Below are 12,927 nucleotides of genomic sequence, written 5' to 3'. Positions count from 1 at the left end.
TATCAGCGATATTATTATTATCATTTTCATCATCATTATTACTATTATTATTGATGTCATTCCCATCATTATTATTGTTGTTACCATCATTATCGTTGCTGACATTACTATTCTTATCATCATTATCAGCATTATTACTACTGCCATGCCCTTCATTATCATTATTATGATTCCCATCATCTCCTCCCAGCTAAGCCAATTCTGTCCTAAGGCACAAGGGATGCTGTCAGGATTAGGTAGAGACCACCATTCTTCCCTCCTCCAACACATTTCTTCCCTTTACAGAGCCTCCTAAGGAACTGTAGCTCCTCCCTTCAGTGGGTGCCAGCAGGCACTATTTAAGTGTTCTTTCTCTTTTAATTTTTTTTTAATTGTACTTTTTCCTGATTATATATAAAAATAATTTTTAGCCTTCATTTTTTAAATGTCACGTTTCAAATTCTCTCCCACTTTCCCTTCTTTTCTCCCTCATTGAGAAGAAAAGTAATTTGATATAGATTATACATATGCAGTCGTGCGGGATATATTTCCGTATTAGTCATGTTGTGAAAGAAAATTCAGATGAAAATTTAAAAATCCAATGACAACAAAAAGAAATAAGTATAAAAGTACAGAAAGGTTTCTGTTTTATTTTTAAGTATGTTTTGATCTGCATCCCAACCCCATCAGTTCTTTCTCTGGAGGTGAATAATATTTTTCATCATAAATCCTTTGTAATTATCTTGGATCATTATATTGCCGAGAAGAACTAAGTCATTTACAGTTGATCATTGCACGCTTTGTTACTGTGTACACTGTTCTGGTCCTGCTCACTTCACTTTGCATCAGTTCATGTAAGTCTTCCCAGGTTTTTCTGAAATCATCTTGCTCCTAGTTTCCAATAGCACAATAGCATTCCCTCACAATCGTATACCACACAAATATATGTTATAAATATTTTTGTGCAGAGAGCTTTTTCCCTTTTAATCTTTTTGGGATACAGACCTCACAGTGGTATTACTGAGTCGAAGGGTATGCAGGGTTTTCTAGCCCTCTGGACATAGTTCCACATTTCTCTCCAATATGGTTGGATCCATTCACAACTCTATTAACAACAGTCCATTTGTGTCCCTCTTTTTCCACATCCCAATAACATTTGTAATTTCCCTTTTCTGTCATATTAGTTAATCTGATAGGTATCAGTATCTCAAAGAGTTTTTTTTAATTTGCATTTCTCTATAATCGATAGTGATTTAGAGTATTTTTCATATGACTACAGGTAGCTTTGATTTCTTCTGAAAAATGCTTCTTCATATCCTTCAGGGAATCAATCAGGGAATGATTTATATTCTTACAAATTTGTCTCAGTTTAACATATTTTTGAGAAATGTGGCCTTTATCAGAAAAGCTTAAAAATTTTTATAGTCATTTACTAACTGTAGATTTCCCTCTGTCCTTCTCTGTTTTTCCTTTAACCTTATCATCAAAAGGGTTTTGCTTCTGATTCACCACCTCCCCAGTTTGTCCTCCCTTCTATCAGCCACTTCTAATTTCCCTGTAGAATAAGATAAATTTCTGTACCCAAAGTGTGTGTAAGTTATTCCCACTTTGAGCCATTTCCCATGAGAGTAAGGTTTACATGCTCTCCCTTACCTTCTCTATCTTCCCCTCCACTATCAAGCTCTTTGAAGCCTCTTTTATGTGAGGTAATTTAGCCCATTATAATTCTCCCTTTCCTCTCCTATTTTTTTTTTTTAAATAGCATCCCATCATGGTCAACTTAGACTCATGCCCGCTATCTGTGTATACTTCTAAAACTGCCCTAATAATGATTAAGTTCTTAGAATTATGAGTATCATTTACCCATGTTGGAATATAAACAGCATAACTTTTAAAATCATTTATGATTTCTATTTCCTTTCAATACTTCCCCTAAGTCTTGTATTTGAAAGTCATATTTTCTATCCTGCTCTAGTCTGTCTTTTCATCAGAAATGCTTCAAAATCCTTTATTTCCATTAAATATCCATTTCCCCCCTAAAGGATTATATTCAGTTTTGATGGGGAGGTGATTCTTGGTTATAATCCTAGTTTTCTGATTTCTTTTTGTAGTCTTAAGTTTTATTGTCCTTTAATGTACAAGCATACAACTTGAATTGTTTCTTTATGATTGCTTGCAATATTTTCTCCTTGACTGTAATGTTCCTGAGAGTTTTCATCTGGGGATCTCTTTCAGGAGATGATAGATGGATTTGTTTCTATTTCATCCCCAATTTTAGGCTATCAGGGAAGTTTTCCTAGATCATTTCTTGAAATGTGATGTCTATGCTCTTCTTTTAAATAATGACTTTCTGGTAGTACAATAATACTTAATTATCTTTTCTCAATCTATTTTAAGTCAGTTGTTTCTCCAGTGAGATATTTCACATCTTTTGATTTTATTAGATTGTTTCTCAATCTCATAGACAATTTTTAAGGAATGATTTTCTTTAATGAGCTTTTGTATCTCCTTTTCCATGTGACAGTTCTACTTTTTAAGGAGCTCTTCTCTCCAGTGCATTTGTGTGCTTATTTCACCATTTGGCCTATTCTGTTTTTTAAAGTGTTATTTTCTTCAGCATTTTTTGTGCTTCCTTTATGAAGTGTTATCTTTTTTATTCATGATTTTCTTGTATCTAATTTCTTTTCCCAATTTTTCTTTTAATTCTCTTAATTGATTTGTAAAGTCCTTTTGAACTCTTCTAGGATCTGTGACCAATGCACATTCTTCTTTGGGGCTTTGCATGTAACTGTTGTCTTTTTCTGAGTTTGTTTTGACCTTCTCTGTAAGTAAGTTTCTATGGTCAGGTCGTGTTTTTATGGTCGGCTCATTTTTCTAGCATTTTTTTTTTTTTACTTTTAGCTTCATGTTAATGTTTGGTTCTGTTACTGGGTGGAAAGAGCCTTGTCCCAAATTTCAGGTATTTTGTGCAGCTGTTTTCAGTGCTAGTTCTGGGGTTTTCAGTATTTTTTTTTTTCTGAGGCAATTAGGATTAAGTGATTTGCCCAGGGTTACACACAGCCAGGAAGTGTTAAGTGTCTGAGGGTGGATTAGAACTCAGCTCCTCCTGACTTCAGGGCTGGGGCTCTATCCACTGCGCCATCCCAATTTTCAGTATTTTCAAGGTGATACGATCTAAGAAGAGCTATGGTCCTGCTGTTGTGTGTGTGTGACCACCAGCATTCTAGCCTACCCTGGGCCTGTGGCTTGGAACTATGTATGAGCCGTGCCACAGAATCCTGTACCTAGTGCCAGCCAAAGGTCGGCTCTCAACTTCTCCTGATCGGCTGCCTCCCCCCTTACCATCTGTGCCCTGAGATCTCTAGAAGCTGCCACTCCCCGAACCTGCTGCTGGTTTGCTGTGCTTTCCACTCTCACCTGAGTCAGATCTTTCCAGCCAAACTTCTAGGTTGTCTAGGGCAAAGAAAAATATTTCACTGTCTTTTTGTTGGTTCTGCTGCCCCAGGATTCATTTTGAGAGATTATTTTAATGTTTGGAGGGGAATTTGGGGGAACACAAACAAATCCTTGGTTCCACTTCCCAAGTGTTCTCAGTTCTAAGATGTAGGAGAAGACCAGATCATGAGCAGTTCTCTGATTAGGAGCAATCAAGGCAGGGAGTTAATGATCAAAGCAGTCCCTTCTCACTGAATCCAAGGAAAGAGTCTGCCAGTATTCCCTAAATGGGGACAGTCATGGCCCCCCAACTTTCCACCAGCTACATCTTAGGCTCACATGAGATCGAACAAAGATTAGTGACGATCGGGAATATTGAACCAAGTTCAGTTCACTGTGTAAGAAAAGTGTGATTTTTTTCTTACGATTTCTCTTCTTTCTCCTCAGGGGAGGGAGCCACTGCCCACCTTGAAACTGGCGGCTTCATCCGGAGCCGTCCTGGGGTTCCTCACCCTGATATTCAGTTCCACTTCTTGCCTTCCCAAGTGATCGACCACGGGCGCGTCCCGACCCAGCAGGAAGCTTACCAGGTGAGCAGCATGGCACTGCCAGCCCCTGCACGCATCCCCTTTACCCTGTGGCCACTCCCCATCCAGTGGGGCAGTGAAGGAAGAGAGTTCCCTCCCAGGGGAAGACATAATGGGTGTGGTGTTGAGGAGATATGGATTCATTTATTCAATGTGCATTTATTTGGTGCTTACGGTGTGCAAGGGTGACTTGGTGAAGGGACTTCATGGCGGGGTGTGTTTGGGCTGTTCCAGGTACATGTTGGGACCATGCGGAGCCTGAGCAAGGGCTGGCTGAAGCTGAAAAGTGCCCACCCCATGGACCACCCGATCATTGAGCCCAACTACATGTCAGCAGGTAACTCGTTGGCCCTCATCCCTTTGCAGAACCAGGGTCTCTGGATCCGACTCCTGGAGCACATGGAACTCCTGTCTTATGGGCTAAAATACGAGCAGACATTTAACTGGATTTGTAGTCCCCGATGTTGGGGAATTGTCCATAAAAAGAAGTGAATCAAAGAAGAGAGAGGGGGAGGAGGAGACAAAAAAGATGAAAAGATGACAAAGACAATGATGAAGATGAAGATGATGAAGACTAAGAAGATGATGACAAAGAACAGGAACAACAAGAACAAGGAAGAAAGGAAGGAGGAAGGAGAAGGAGGGAAGGAGAAAGAAAGAAAGGGAAGAAGGGAAGAGAGGAGAGGAAGAGGGAAGGAAAGGAGAAAGAGGAAGGAAGAAAGGAAAAGGAGAAAGAGGAAAGGAGAAGAGGGGAGAAAAGGAAGGGAGGAGGGAGAGAGAGGAAGGAGCAACTACTCCACCATTCTGAAGGCTTTCAGTCTGCCTTTTAAGAGTTTGCATTTATCTTTATAGTTTATCTCCTTCTCCTGCCCGATCCTCCTTTCCCTCAGGAAGGCAGCTGGGATGCTGCTGTTCTCAGCCCAGGAGCTGGGGGGTTGTGGCCATTCCCAGGGTGGCAGCTTTTCTTCCCCCGCACCCAGGCAAAGTTGGAACCCTAATATCCCTCAGTGAGGAGCAGCCTGGAGGCTGCTTCTGCCCTTCTTCTTGTGCCCGTAAGGACCAGGCTCTCCTGCCTCCCGGTGTGGGGACTCTCCCGTAGTGCGTTTTTTCTCACGGGGTCGCTGGTTTTCCCAGCCAGTGTCGCATTAACCGGGGGTCTGTGCGGGGGTTGGGGCCGGGGTGGGGAATGGAGGAGGGGAATGGTTCTTGACCGGCCTTCTCCCCCCTCCAGGAGCAGACATCGAGGAGTTCCGGCTCTCGGTGAAGTTAACCAGGGAGATCTTTGCCCAGAAAGCTCTGGGGCCGTATCGGGGCCGCGAGCTCCAGCCCGGCATCCTCGTGCAGTCGGACGAGGACATCGACGCCTTCGTCAGGGCCAAGGCCGACAGCGCCTACCACCCCTCCTGCACGTGTAAGATGGGCTGGCCCTCGGACCCCACCGCGGTGGTGGATCCCCAGACCAGAGTCATCGGCGTGGAAAACCTGAGGGTGGTGGACGCCTCCATAATGCCCAGCGTGGTCAGCGGCAACCTCAACGCCCCCACCATCATGATAGCAGAGAAGGCCTCGGACATCATCCGGGGGCTCCCGGCGCTCTGTGACCAGGGGGTTCCCGTCTACCAGCCCAAGACCTTGGAGACCCAGCGATAAGCCCTCGCGTGGCCCGGGCAGGGGGGCCCAGGAGGCTGAGCTTGGAGAAGGTGGCCCACCCGTAGCCCACGCGACTCGCTGCCCAGAGCCGGATTCTAGGACGACTTTGGACGGCCAGACCCGCCTTCTCCAGAGCAGACTGAGGGAAGCCCCGGGCCTTTTCTGGCCACCTCTTTTCTAAAAGAAATCTCATTTCACAAGAATGACCGGAAGCAGACCCCAAGCAGTGACCGAGGCAGCTCGCGGCTTGAGGTCTGCCGGGACAAGCTACCTGGGAGGGTCACTCGCCAGCGAAAGCCTTTCGCTTTTAAAGCTTTCTGCCCGGTCAGAGGCTGTCTGGGGCAAGACACCGGGATGTTCCGGGTGCCCCGGCAGGGACTCCTCTAGCTCTTGCTCACCTCGGTTCCCCCAGCCGGGCAGGGACGGCGGTTCCCATCCCCGAGGAGCCGGCTTAGTCTCCGGGCTGAGGGGATTACAGTCGGCACCTTCATCTCCTGCCCCGGCCCCTCGTCTGGCGGCCGTGAGGGCCCAGAGCCCAGGGCAGGACCCGGCACGTGCCAGTGCACGTCAAAGACACTCCATGTTGATTGACTTGGATGGAACGATCCTATGGAAGTGACGGCCCAGAGACTGTGACGTCTGACCTGAGGGGACCAAGCTCCTCGCCCTCAGCTTGTCTGGCAGCCTTGAAGACCCGGCTCTTCCCTTTCCCTCTGGTCTTGAGCAATTTTTTTTCTCTCTGAGCCTGTTTTTTCATCTGCAAAAGGGGGGGGGAGGGAGATGACGACTTGCTCTCCATCCCCCACCTGGGCAGATTTGGGCGGGGAGGTACAAGGCATGGGGGGTGTTTGAGGACCAAATGAGACATCCCAAATGGGATGCCCTCCAGCCGCCCCAGTATTCCTTCTCCTGCTAGCCTAGTGTTTGAGGGGAGGAAAACAGCCCAGGCATTGTCACATTCAGGAACTCCCAGCTAGCCTTGGGAGCCATGTACACACACACACACACACACACACACACACACACACACCCAGTGAGGGGCGAACCGAAGCCCACCCAAACCCCACAACATCCAGCCTCGCCCTGAAGAGCCCCCCGTACCACATGGCCAACCAGTTCCGGCTCTGGAGACCTCGACTCGCTGGGAGGTTTTATCTTACACCGAGTGAGCCTTCAGCTCGTCCATGACGTTGGTTTGCTCTTTGTCAGGCGTAGGTTGGAGTGAGTGACCCCGAGGGCTCCTTCCCTCTCTGAGCTGCGAGGGCCCCCTCCGGGCCACGCCTGGGACAGTCTGTGGGTACCTGGCTCCTTAGTGAAGATCAGTCCTGGGCCCAGGAAATCCCAGGCTTTGAACCCGGCATGTCTTGGTCAGGAGTTGCGTAGGGGTTGGTGGGGTGGGGAGGGAGCCGAGCATCCTGGGATGGCTTGTCTCGAGTTCCACAGAACCTGCCCCATGTGCCTCAGAACCGGATGTCCGGAAACTTCCCTCCCCTGTCGGGTTAGGATGCGAGTATCTCCCCAGGCTATTGGCAGCAGAACATGGAGCTACTCGCCATTAGGGAGGGATCTCATCTGGGAATCTCTTAGAATCCACATGATATCACCAAAGCGTATCATGGGCTCTTAACATGTGAACAGATAAAACTGAAAATCAAATCAAATGAATAAAATAGGAATTGATTAAGATTTGAGTATTTTTAAATTTAAAATAAAACAGTCCTGATGAAATTTTTAAACCAACTAATTTAACGATGTAATTCTTAATTTTGTGGTCAAAACTAGTCTTTAATACCAGGTAATAGGAAATAACTTGATTTTACTTACTAGAAAGTGGCCAATCTGCTTATGCTTAAGAAAGGTACCATTACTAGAGAAGAGAATAGCACTGGATGAGAGCTGGAGAAGAAAAATTGAGAAATCGGGTCTTTTAAATAAAATAGAGATGCTGAATGGGTAGAGGGCAAGAGTTCACCAAGTTGGGCTTCAGTTGGAGAGAATACAGATAACTGGGGAAAGTTTGATGATCTACCTAACCAAAATGCTTTTTGATAACCTGATCATCTAATTTAATGTCAGAAAATCTAATTTAGGGGGAAGGAGAGCTTTGTTCTGAGTGAGCTTGGCAGTAATCCCCACTTAGCATGTTCCTGAAACATCGTAGGCACTTAAATGCTTGTTGGCAGAGTGATGGCTCCTCATTCACTTCCCTTGGGCCATGAAGATGCTGCTCCTCTGGCTGTGACAAAGTTTACAAAAGTAGGGACTTCACTCCCTCGCCCATCACCACAGTTCTCGGGTTTTTTTTTTCTTTTCCCTGGATAGGAACTGGAACTATGTCTTGCCTTAAACAATGAATCTAATAAAAATGATCGATGCACCTCTGGCTTTCTGAGAAGGTTCTTGTTAATAGAATTGAAGCTTAAATTCAATTATTTTTTCTGCCTGAATGCCAATTAGTACAATATGTGGAGGAACAAAAAGCACTTCTCAGAAATTTCCAAAAGCTAAAAACTCTGAACTCTAGATCATACAGATAAATTTGGGGGGAATAGATACATCAAATAGTATCAAGGAAAGATGAACAGATTGGACGGGATCACAAAATTTGGTGCTGGATTTGAACTCCAGTGTTCTATTTGTATAATCTATTTACCTTGTTTTAAAAGGGCTCCATTTATACCTACTGTCATGGTTATTTGTAATGCATTTCTTTTTGGTTAAAGCTATTTGTGCTGTGGGTTGACATACTGGATTTCCCATTAAGCACACTGGAATTTTTGCCATAGCAGGGACCCAGACTCAGCCTACCATGGGTAGTTATCAAGTTAGTTCCATTGGTATTTATAATCAAGGCTCTTAAGTAGTGTTTGTCCTTTACAACCTAAAAATGGACCGGACCTCCCATCATGAACATGCTAGTTTTCTTTCCTGCTTTGGATAATGTGTTAGAGATTCCTAAATAAGTTTCTGACTCGCAGATATTCGTGATCCAGAATTGCTGATGCTTGTTATTTTAGTCCCCCAAAGAACAGCCCCAGTTTGGCACATCTGTCAGTTTCTTTCCCAATTCCCTTTCTTCCTCTTTTGAGTCCTGACCAATTCTTAGTCCTGAGGAACTAATCCTTAGTTCCTCTTAGCAGAAGAAACATAACATCTTGCCATCAGTTACCAATCCGGATCCTCCAAAGGAAGGGAGCATCCCTAATATGTCAGGGGGGTGACATGAAAGGGGAAAGCTAGGAAGCTCTCTTGGAAGAGCAACATCCACTCAATTATCGATGGTGGTTTTGCTATAGGATCGCTCACGTGGAGAAGAAATACGGCCAAATGCAGGAGTCAATGATTAGGGGAAACTGATGGCCTCTTTCACAATTTGAAAACTGGAATTCACGCAAATTAATCTTGTTCAAATGGCTGCACCAAGTGTTCCTCATGCTACTCACACTAAACATAGAGGGCTGTGCTCAGCTCTAAGCGGCAGATTTTAGGAGGGACATTTGGGGAACATCTAAAGGTAGGTGACCAAGATGGAAAAACACCTTGAGTTCATGCTGAATAAGGATGTGCCACAGTTGAAAGAAGAGAGAATGTTTGCCTGGTAAAGAGAAGATTTATGGGAAACAAATTTGTTGGGCCCGGATCTATTTCACATCACTTCCATCCACTCACCTGACCTGGATCCCCTCTGATCATACTGAATCCCAAACTGTTCTTTCCAGCTTTGACGGTACCTTCTTTCACATCCTACAAATACTATTTCTACTATTTCCAGTCTTTGCCTTCCCTCCAAAATATTTCCTCTGAAGGAAGCGTTTTATGGCAGTTGTAGTATATTGTATACTGACCCCAGGTCATTCTCGATCCCTTCTCAAAGAGTTCAGCTCATGGGCAACCACCTCCCCTTCCCCCCAGTCCCTACCCTTCCAAGAGGAGACCAGTAACCAATGCGAGCTCTCTCGAATGCCTTCCTTCTATCGCATTATTTAATCACTCCACTCAGTTATCCACGGGACGGCCACGTGTTGGATGGCACCACTATCCACAAGTGGTCCGCTTCCCTAATTAGGAACTCTGGCATACCCCCCCCGGCCGTTCACGCTCCTGAATCCACTCCCCCTCAGCAAGCCCGAAGTTCCTCCAGCGTTCCGTCCCTTTCCCAGACCCCAACGCTGGCTCCAACGGCACTGTCTGACCTCTCTAATTTCAACCCGGTGCTAGCCGTTTCTCCGGGCACGCCTTCCGCATTTCAATTCCTTGCCCCCGCTGCCCTCTTGGACTTTACGATCGCCGGACCTCAATGTTGGACGACTTCCTCCACGAACCTCTTCATGAGACACTGGACGCAGTTTCAGAAGTCCCCCCACCGCGCTGACCGAGTCGATTACCAGCCAACATCAGACGCACCATCTCTATAGCAAATAGGGCTTTTATTTCTCTCTAAACGAGGGAATCTCACGGACTCTTTTCCAAAACTCTTTCCTTATCAAGCCTCTGGCATCTCATCTCTCTCCCAGCTGAGGACCTTGGCTCTTACTGAGGGTTCAGTAAATCTTTGCCCACACATCCGCGAGGAGAGAGATGCCCACGTGTACAAATCGACGCATAGATGGAGGGTACCCATCCCTACCCCCCACCAGGCACTATCACCAGCCCCGCTTTTTCATTGGCAGTTTTGAGGGGTTTCAGTTGAATGGTGATGAGAACGCCAGATGGCGGTTTTGGAGCGAGGGGGAGGAGAGAAATTGGGCACAGGGTTTTCTCTAGATTTTAGCCCTGAAGGGAAGATGAGATATAGGAAGATGGTAGGAGCAAGTTAGGGTTTTTTAAAGAATGGGGAAGATAAAGTGTGTTTATATACAACGGGGAGAGCCAATCAATGAAGAGGAAGAGATTGAGGTTAAGGAGGGAATGGGAAGGATAAGAGGGACTTGATCTGTTGGAAAAGACAGGATGGGAAACAAGCGAGGTACACAGAGAGGCATCCCCTGGCCTCCCTTGCAAGGAGCAAGGCCATTTCTTCATGTGAGACAGAGAGAGGGAGGAGAAAGCGGAGGGAATTTTAACAGTGCGAGATGAGGAAAGGAAGAGGGTTGTCTCAGCAAACGTCCCCAGTTTGTTGTTGCTGTTCGTAGTGACGTATGAGGGGGAATCCTTGGTTCAGAGGCTGGGGGGTGGGATGAGATGGGCATCTTGAGGAGGAATGAAAGTTTGAGAAAAGCCACTTGAGAATGGGATAAGGAAGCAATGAGGGACGTAGAAGGGGATCAGACCCAGGTGAGATAACAAATCTAGGATGGTTCTAGGCAGGTTTTCCCTAGTTCTGCTCAGCGGCGTGTGAATGGAGCACAGGCAGCGGATGCTTAGAGGAATCCAAAGCTGGGGTTTAGGTGCTGTCACTGGCAACAGAAGAGGGGGCAAAGGCTTCAAGGAAGGAGCTTGGAACAGCAAGGAAGAGGTAAAGCTGGAAGGAGAAAAGGTTAGGGGGAAATAAAGAAATTTTGGAGCGTGTGACCAATAGAGTAGAACAGAGAGTCTGACCAGCTCTGTGCAGCTGAGGCGGAGTGGGAGTAGGTCATAGGAACTGGGGAAATGAAGGAACGAGGAAGTTCAGTGTCGGGATGTGTGCTACTGGCTTCCATATACAGGGGCAGGACTGAAGATGAAGGGGAAGACTGAGAGCTGGACCCTGAACTCATCGAAGAAAGGAGCGGGCAGATAACTGCTACCAAATGAACCTCGGAGGAGGAGGGATTAATGATGTCTTCTGCGAGAGACGGTGAGTGACTGCTGAATGTTACAAGGAGGACCCAGAAGTGATTTGGACCCCCCGGCTGCTGACGTTGCTTCCAGACCCAAAATTCTATGGTTCTAGTATGGAAAGCAACAAGGCATCTCAGACACTAAAGCAGCAGGACGTCCCCCCTGTGGGTGGCCCTGAGTCATAAGGAGAGGAACGGCATCCTAAGTTCAAGGCATCCGAGTCAGAATTCTCAGCGACAATAGAGGCTTAATAAATACTTGTTGCTAATTATCAGATGTGTAGGAAGAGCCCCCTCCCCCCCCCAGTATATTTGCCTTTTGGTTGAGGATATTATTATTATTTCAGGATTTAATAACTAACTATAGTTTTTTAAAGGTTTACAAAGTACTTTTACATGTGTGATCTTTTTTTGATCCTTACAATAACCCCGTGAAGTAGGTTGGGGCCATTATATTGTAGCTGAGGAAAGTGAGACAAATCAGAAAACTGCTTTGTCGAGGGCTATAGCTAGTAAGTAACTGAGGAAGGATTTAAATTCATGGATTCCTGACTTCAAATCAGGCACTCCACCGACTGCATGACTAACTACACAGTAAAAAGATATTTTTATCCCCCACAAATCCATTCAGACAAACGTAGGGCGTGCGACCTCCGCCCCCAGCCCAGAGGACAGCGACAGAAACTCGGGCCCCCTTCCTTGCCAGCTCCCAGTTCCCATCCCCTTTTGCTCCAGTTCCCCCGTTACCCAGAGGAATGGGCACATCTTCCTACAACTGATGTACTTCTACAATCGAAGATTCTGAAATTCCTTGGTTCCATCATGCCTTTGGTGCCTTCATATTTTCCTGTGCTTTACTTTTTCTAAACGTATATATCCTTTCCTAAGATCTTTTTAAATCCAGAGGCAATTTGGTGGTATCTTAGTGCATGGGACCTGGAGTAAGGAAGATCCAAGGTCAAATATGGCTTCAGACACTCACCAGCTGGATGGCCCTGATTGAGACACTTAAATCTGTGTCTGCCTCAGTTTCCCGAATTGTAAAATGGGGATAATATCACCTATTGTGAAGATCAAGTGAGATGTTTCTCAAGTCCATAGAGCAGTGGCTACCCATGGTAGGCACCTAAGAATTCATCCTTCCTTCCTTCTTCCCTTCTTCTCTCCCTCTCTCCTTCTCTCCATCTTTCTCCTTCCCTACCTTTCTCCTCTCTTTTTCTCTTTCTCCCTCTTTCTTTCTTTTTCTCTTTCTCGCTCTCTTTCTTTTTTCTCTCTTTTTCTGTCTCTCTCTGCCTCTCTTTCTTTTTCTCTATCGTTCTCTCTTTGTCTTTCTCTCTTTTTCCTTTTCTTTCTTCCTTTTTCTCTTTCTTTTTTCTTTCTCTTTCTTTTTTCCTTCCTTCCTTCTCTCTCTCTCACACTCTCCCTCTCTTTCTGTCTCTCTCTGTGTCTCTTTCTCTTTTCTTTTTATTTCTCTCTTTCTCTTTCTCCCTCTCTCTCTTTCTCTCTCTCTCTTTGTC

The 12,927-nt window shown here is 45.6% G+C and overlaps 1 protein-coding gene across 2 annotated transcripts in view; it reads left to right on the top strand.

The window, feature by feature from the left end:
- Positions 1-8,028, top strand: part of CHDH (choline dehydrogenase) — a 30,273-nt gene extending 22,245 nt beyond the window's left edge. For both annotated transcript variants that reach the window (XM_051978938.1, XM_051978944.1), the window contains 3 exons: positions 3,862-4,004; positions 4,236-4,338; positions 5,233-8,028. In XM_051978938.1, coding sequence (XP_051834898.1) covers positions 3,862-4,004; positions 4,236-4,338; positions 5,233-5,651 — 665 coding nt within the window. In that variant the 3' untranslated portion in view covers positions 5,652-8,028. The remainder of the gene's footprint in view (positions 1-3,861; positions 4,005-4,235; positions 4,339-5,232) is intronic.
- Positions 8,029-12,927: the final 4,899 nt, after the last annotated feature.

Source organism: Antechinus flavipes, chromosome 1, assembly GCF_016432865.1.
Source record: "Antechinus flavipes isolate AdamAnt ecotype Samford, QLD, Australia chromosome 1, AdamAnt_v2, whole genome shotgun sequence".
NCBI classification, from domain to species: Eukaryota; Metazoa; Chordata; class Mammalia; order Dasyuromorphia; family Dasyuridae; genus Antechinus; species Antechinus flavipes.
Note: the sequence above shows the minus strand (reverse complement) of the source record. Positions and strands in the feature narration are given on the sequence as shown.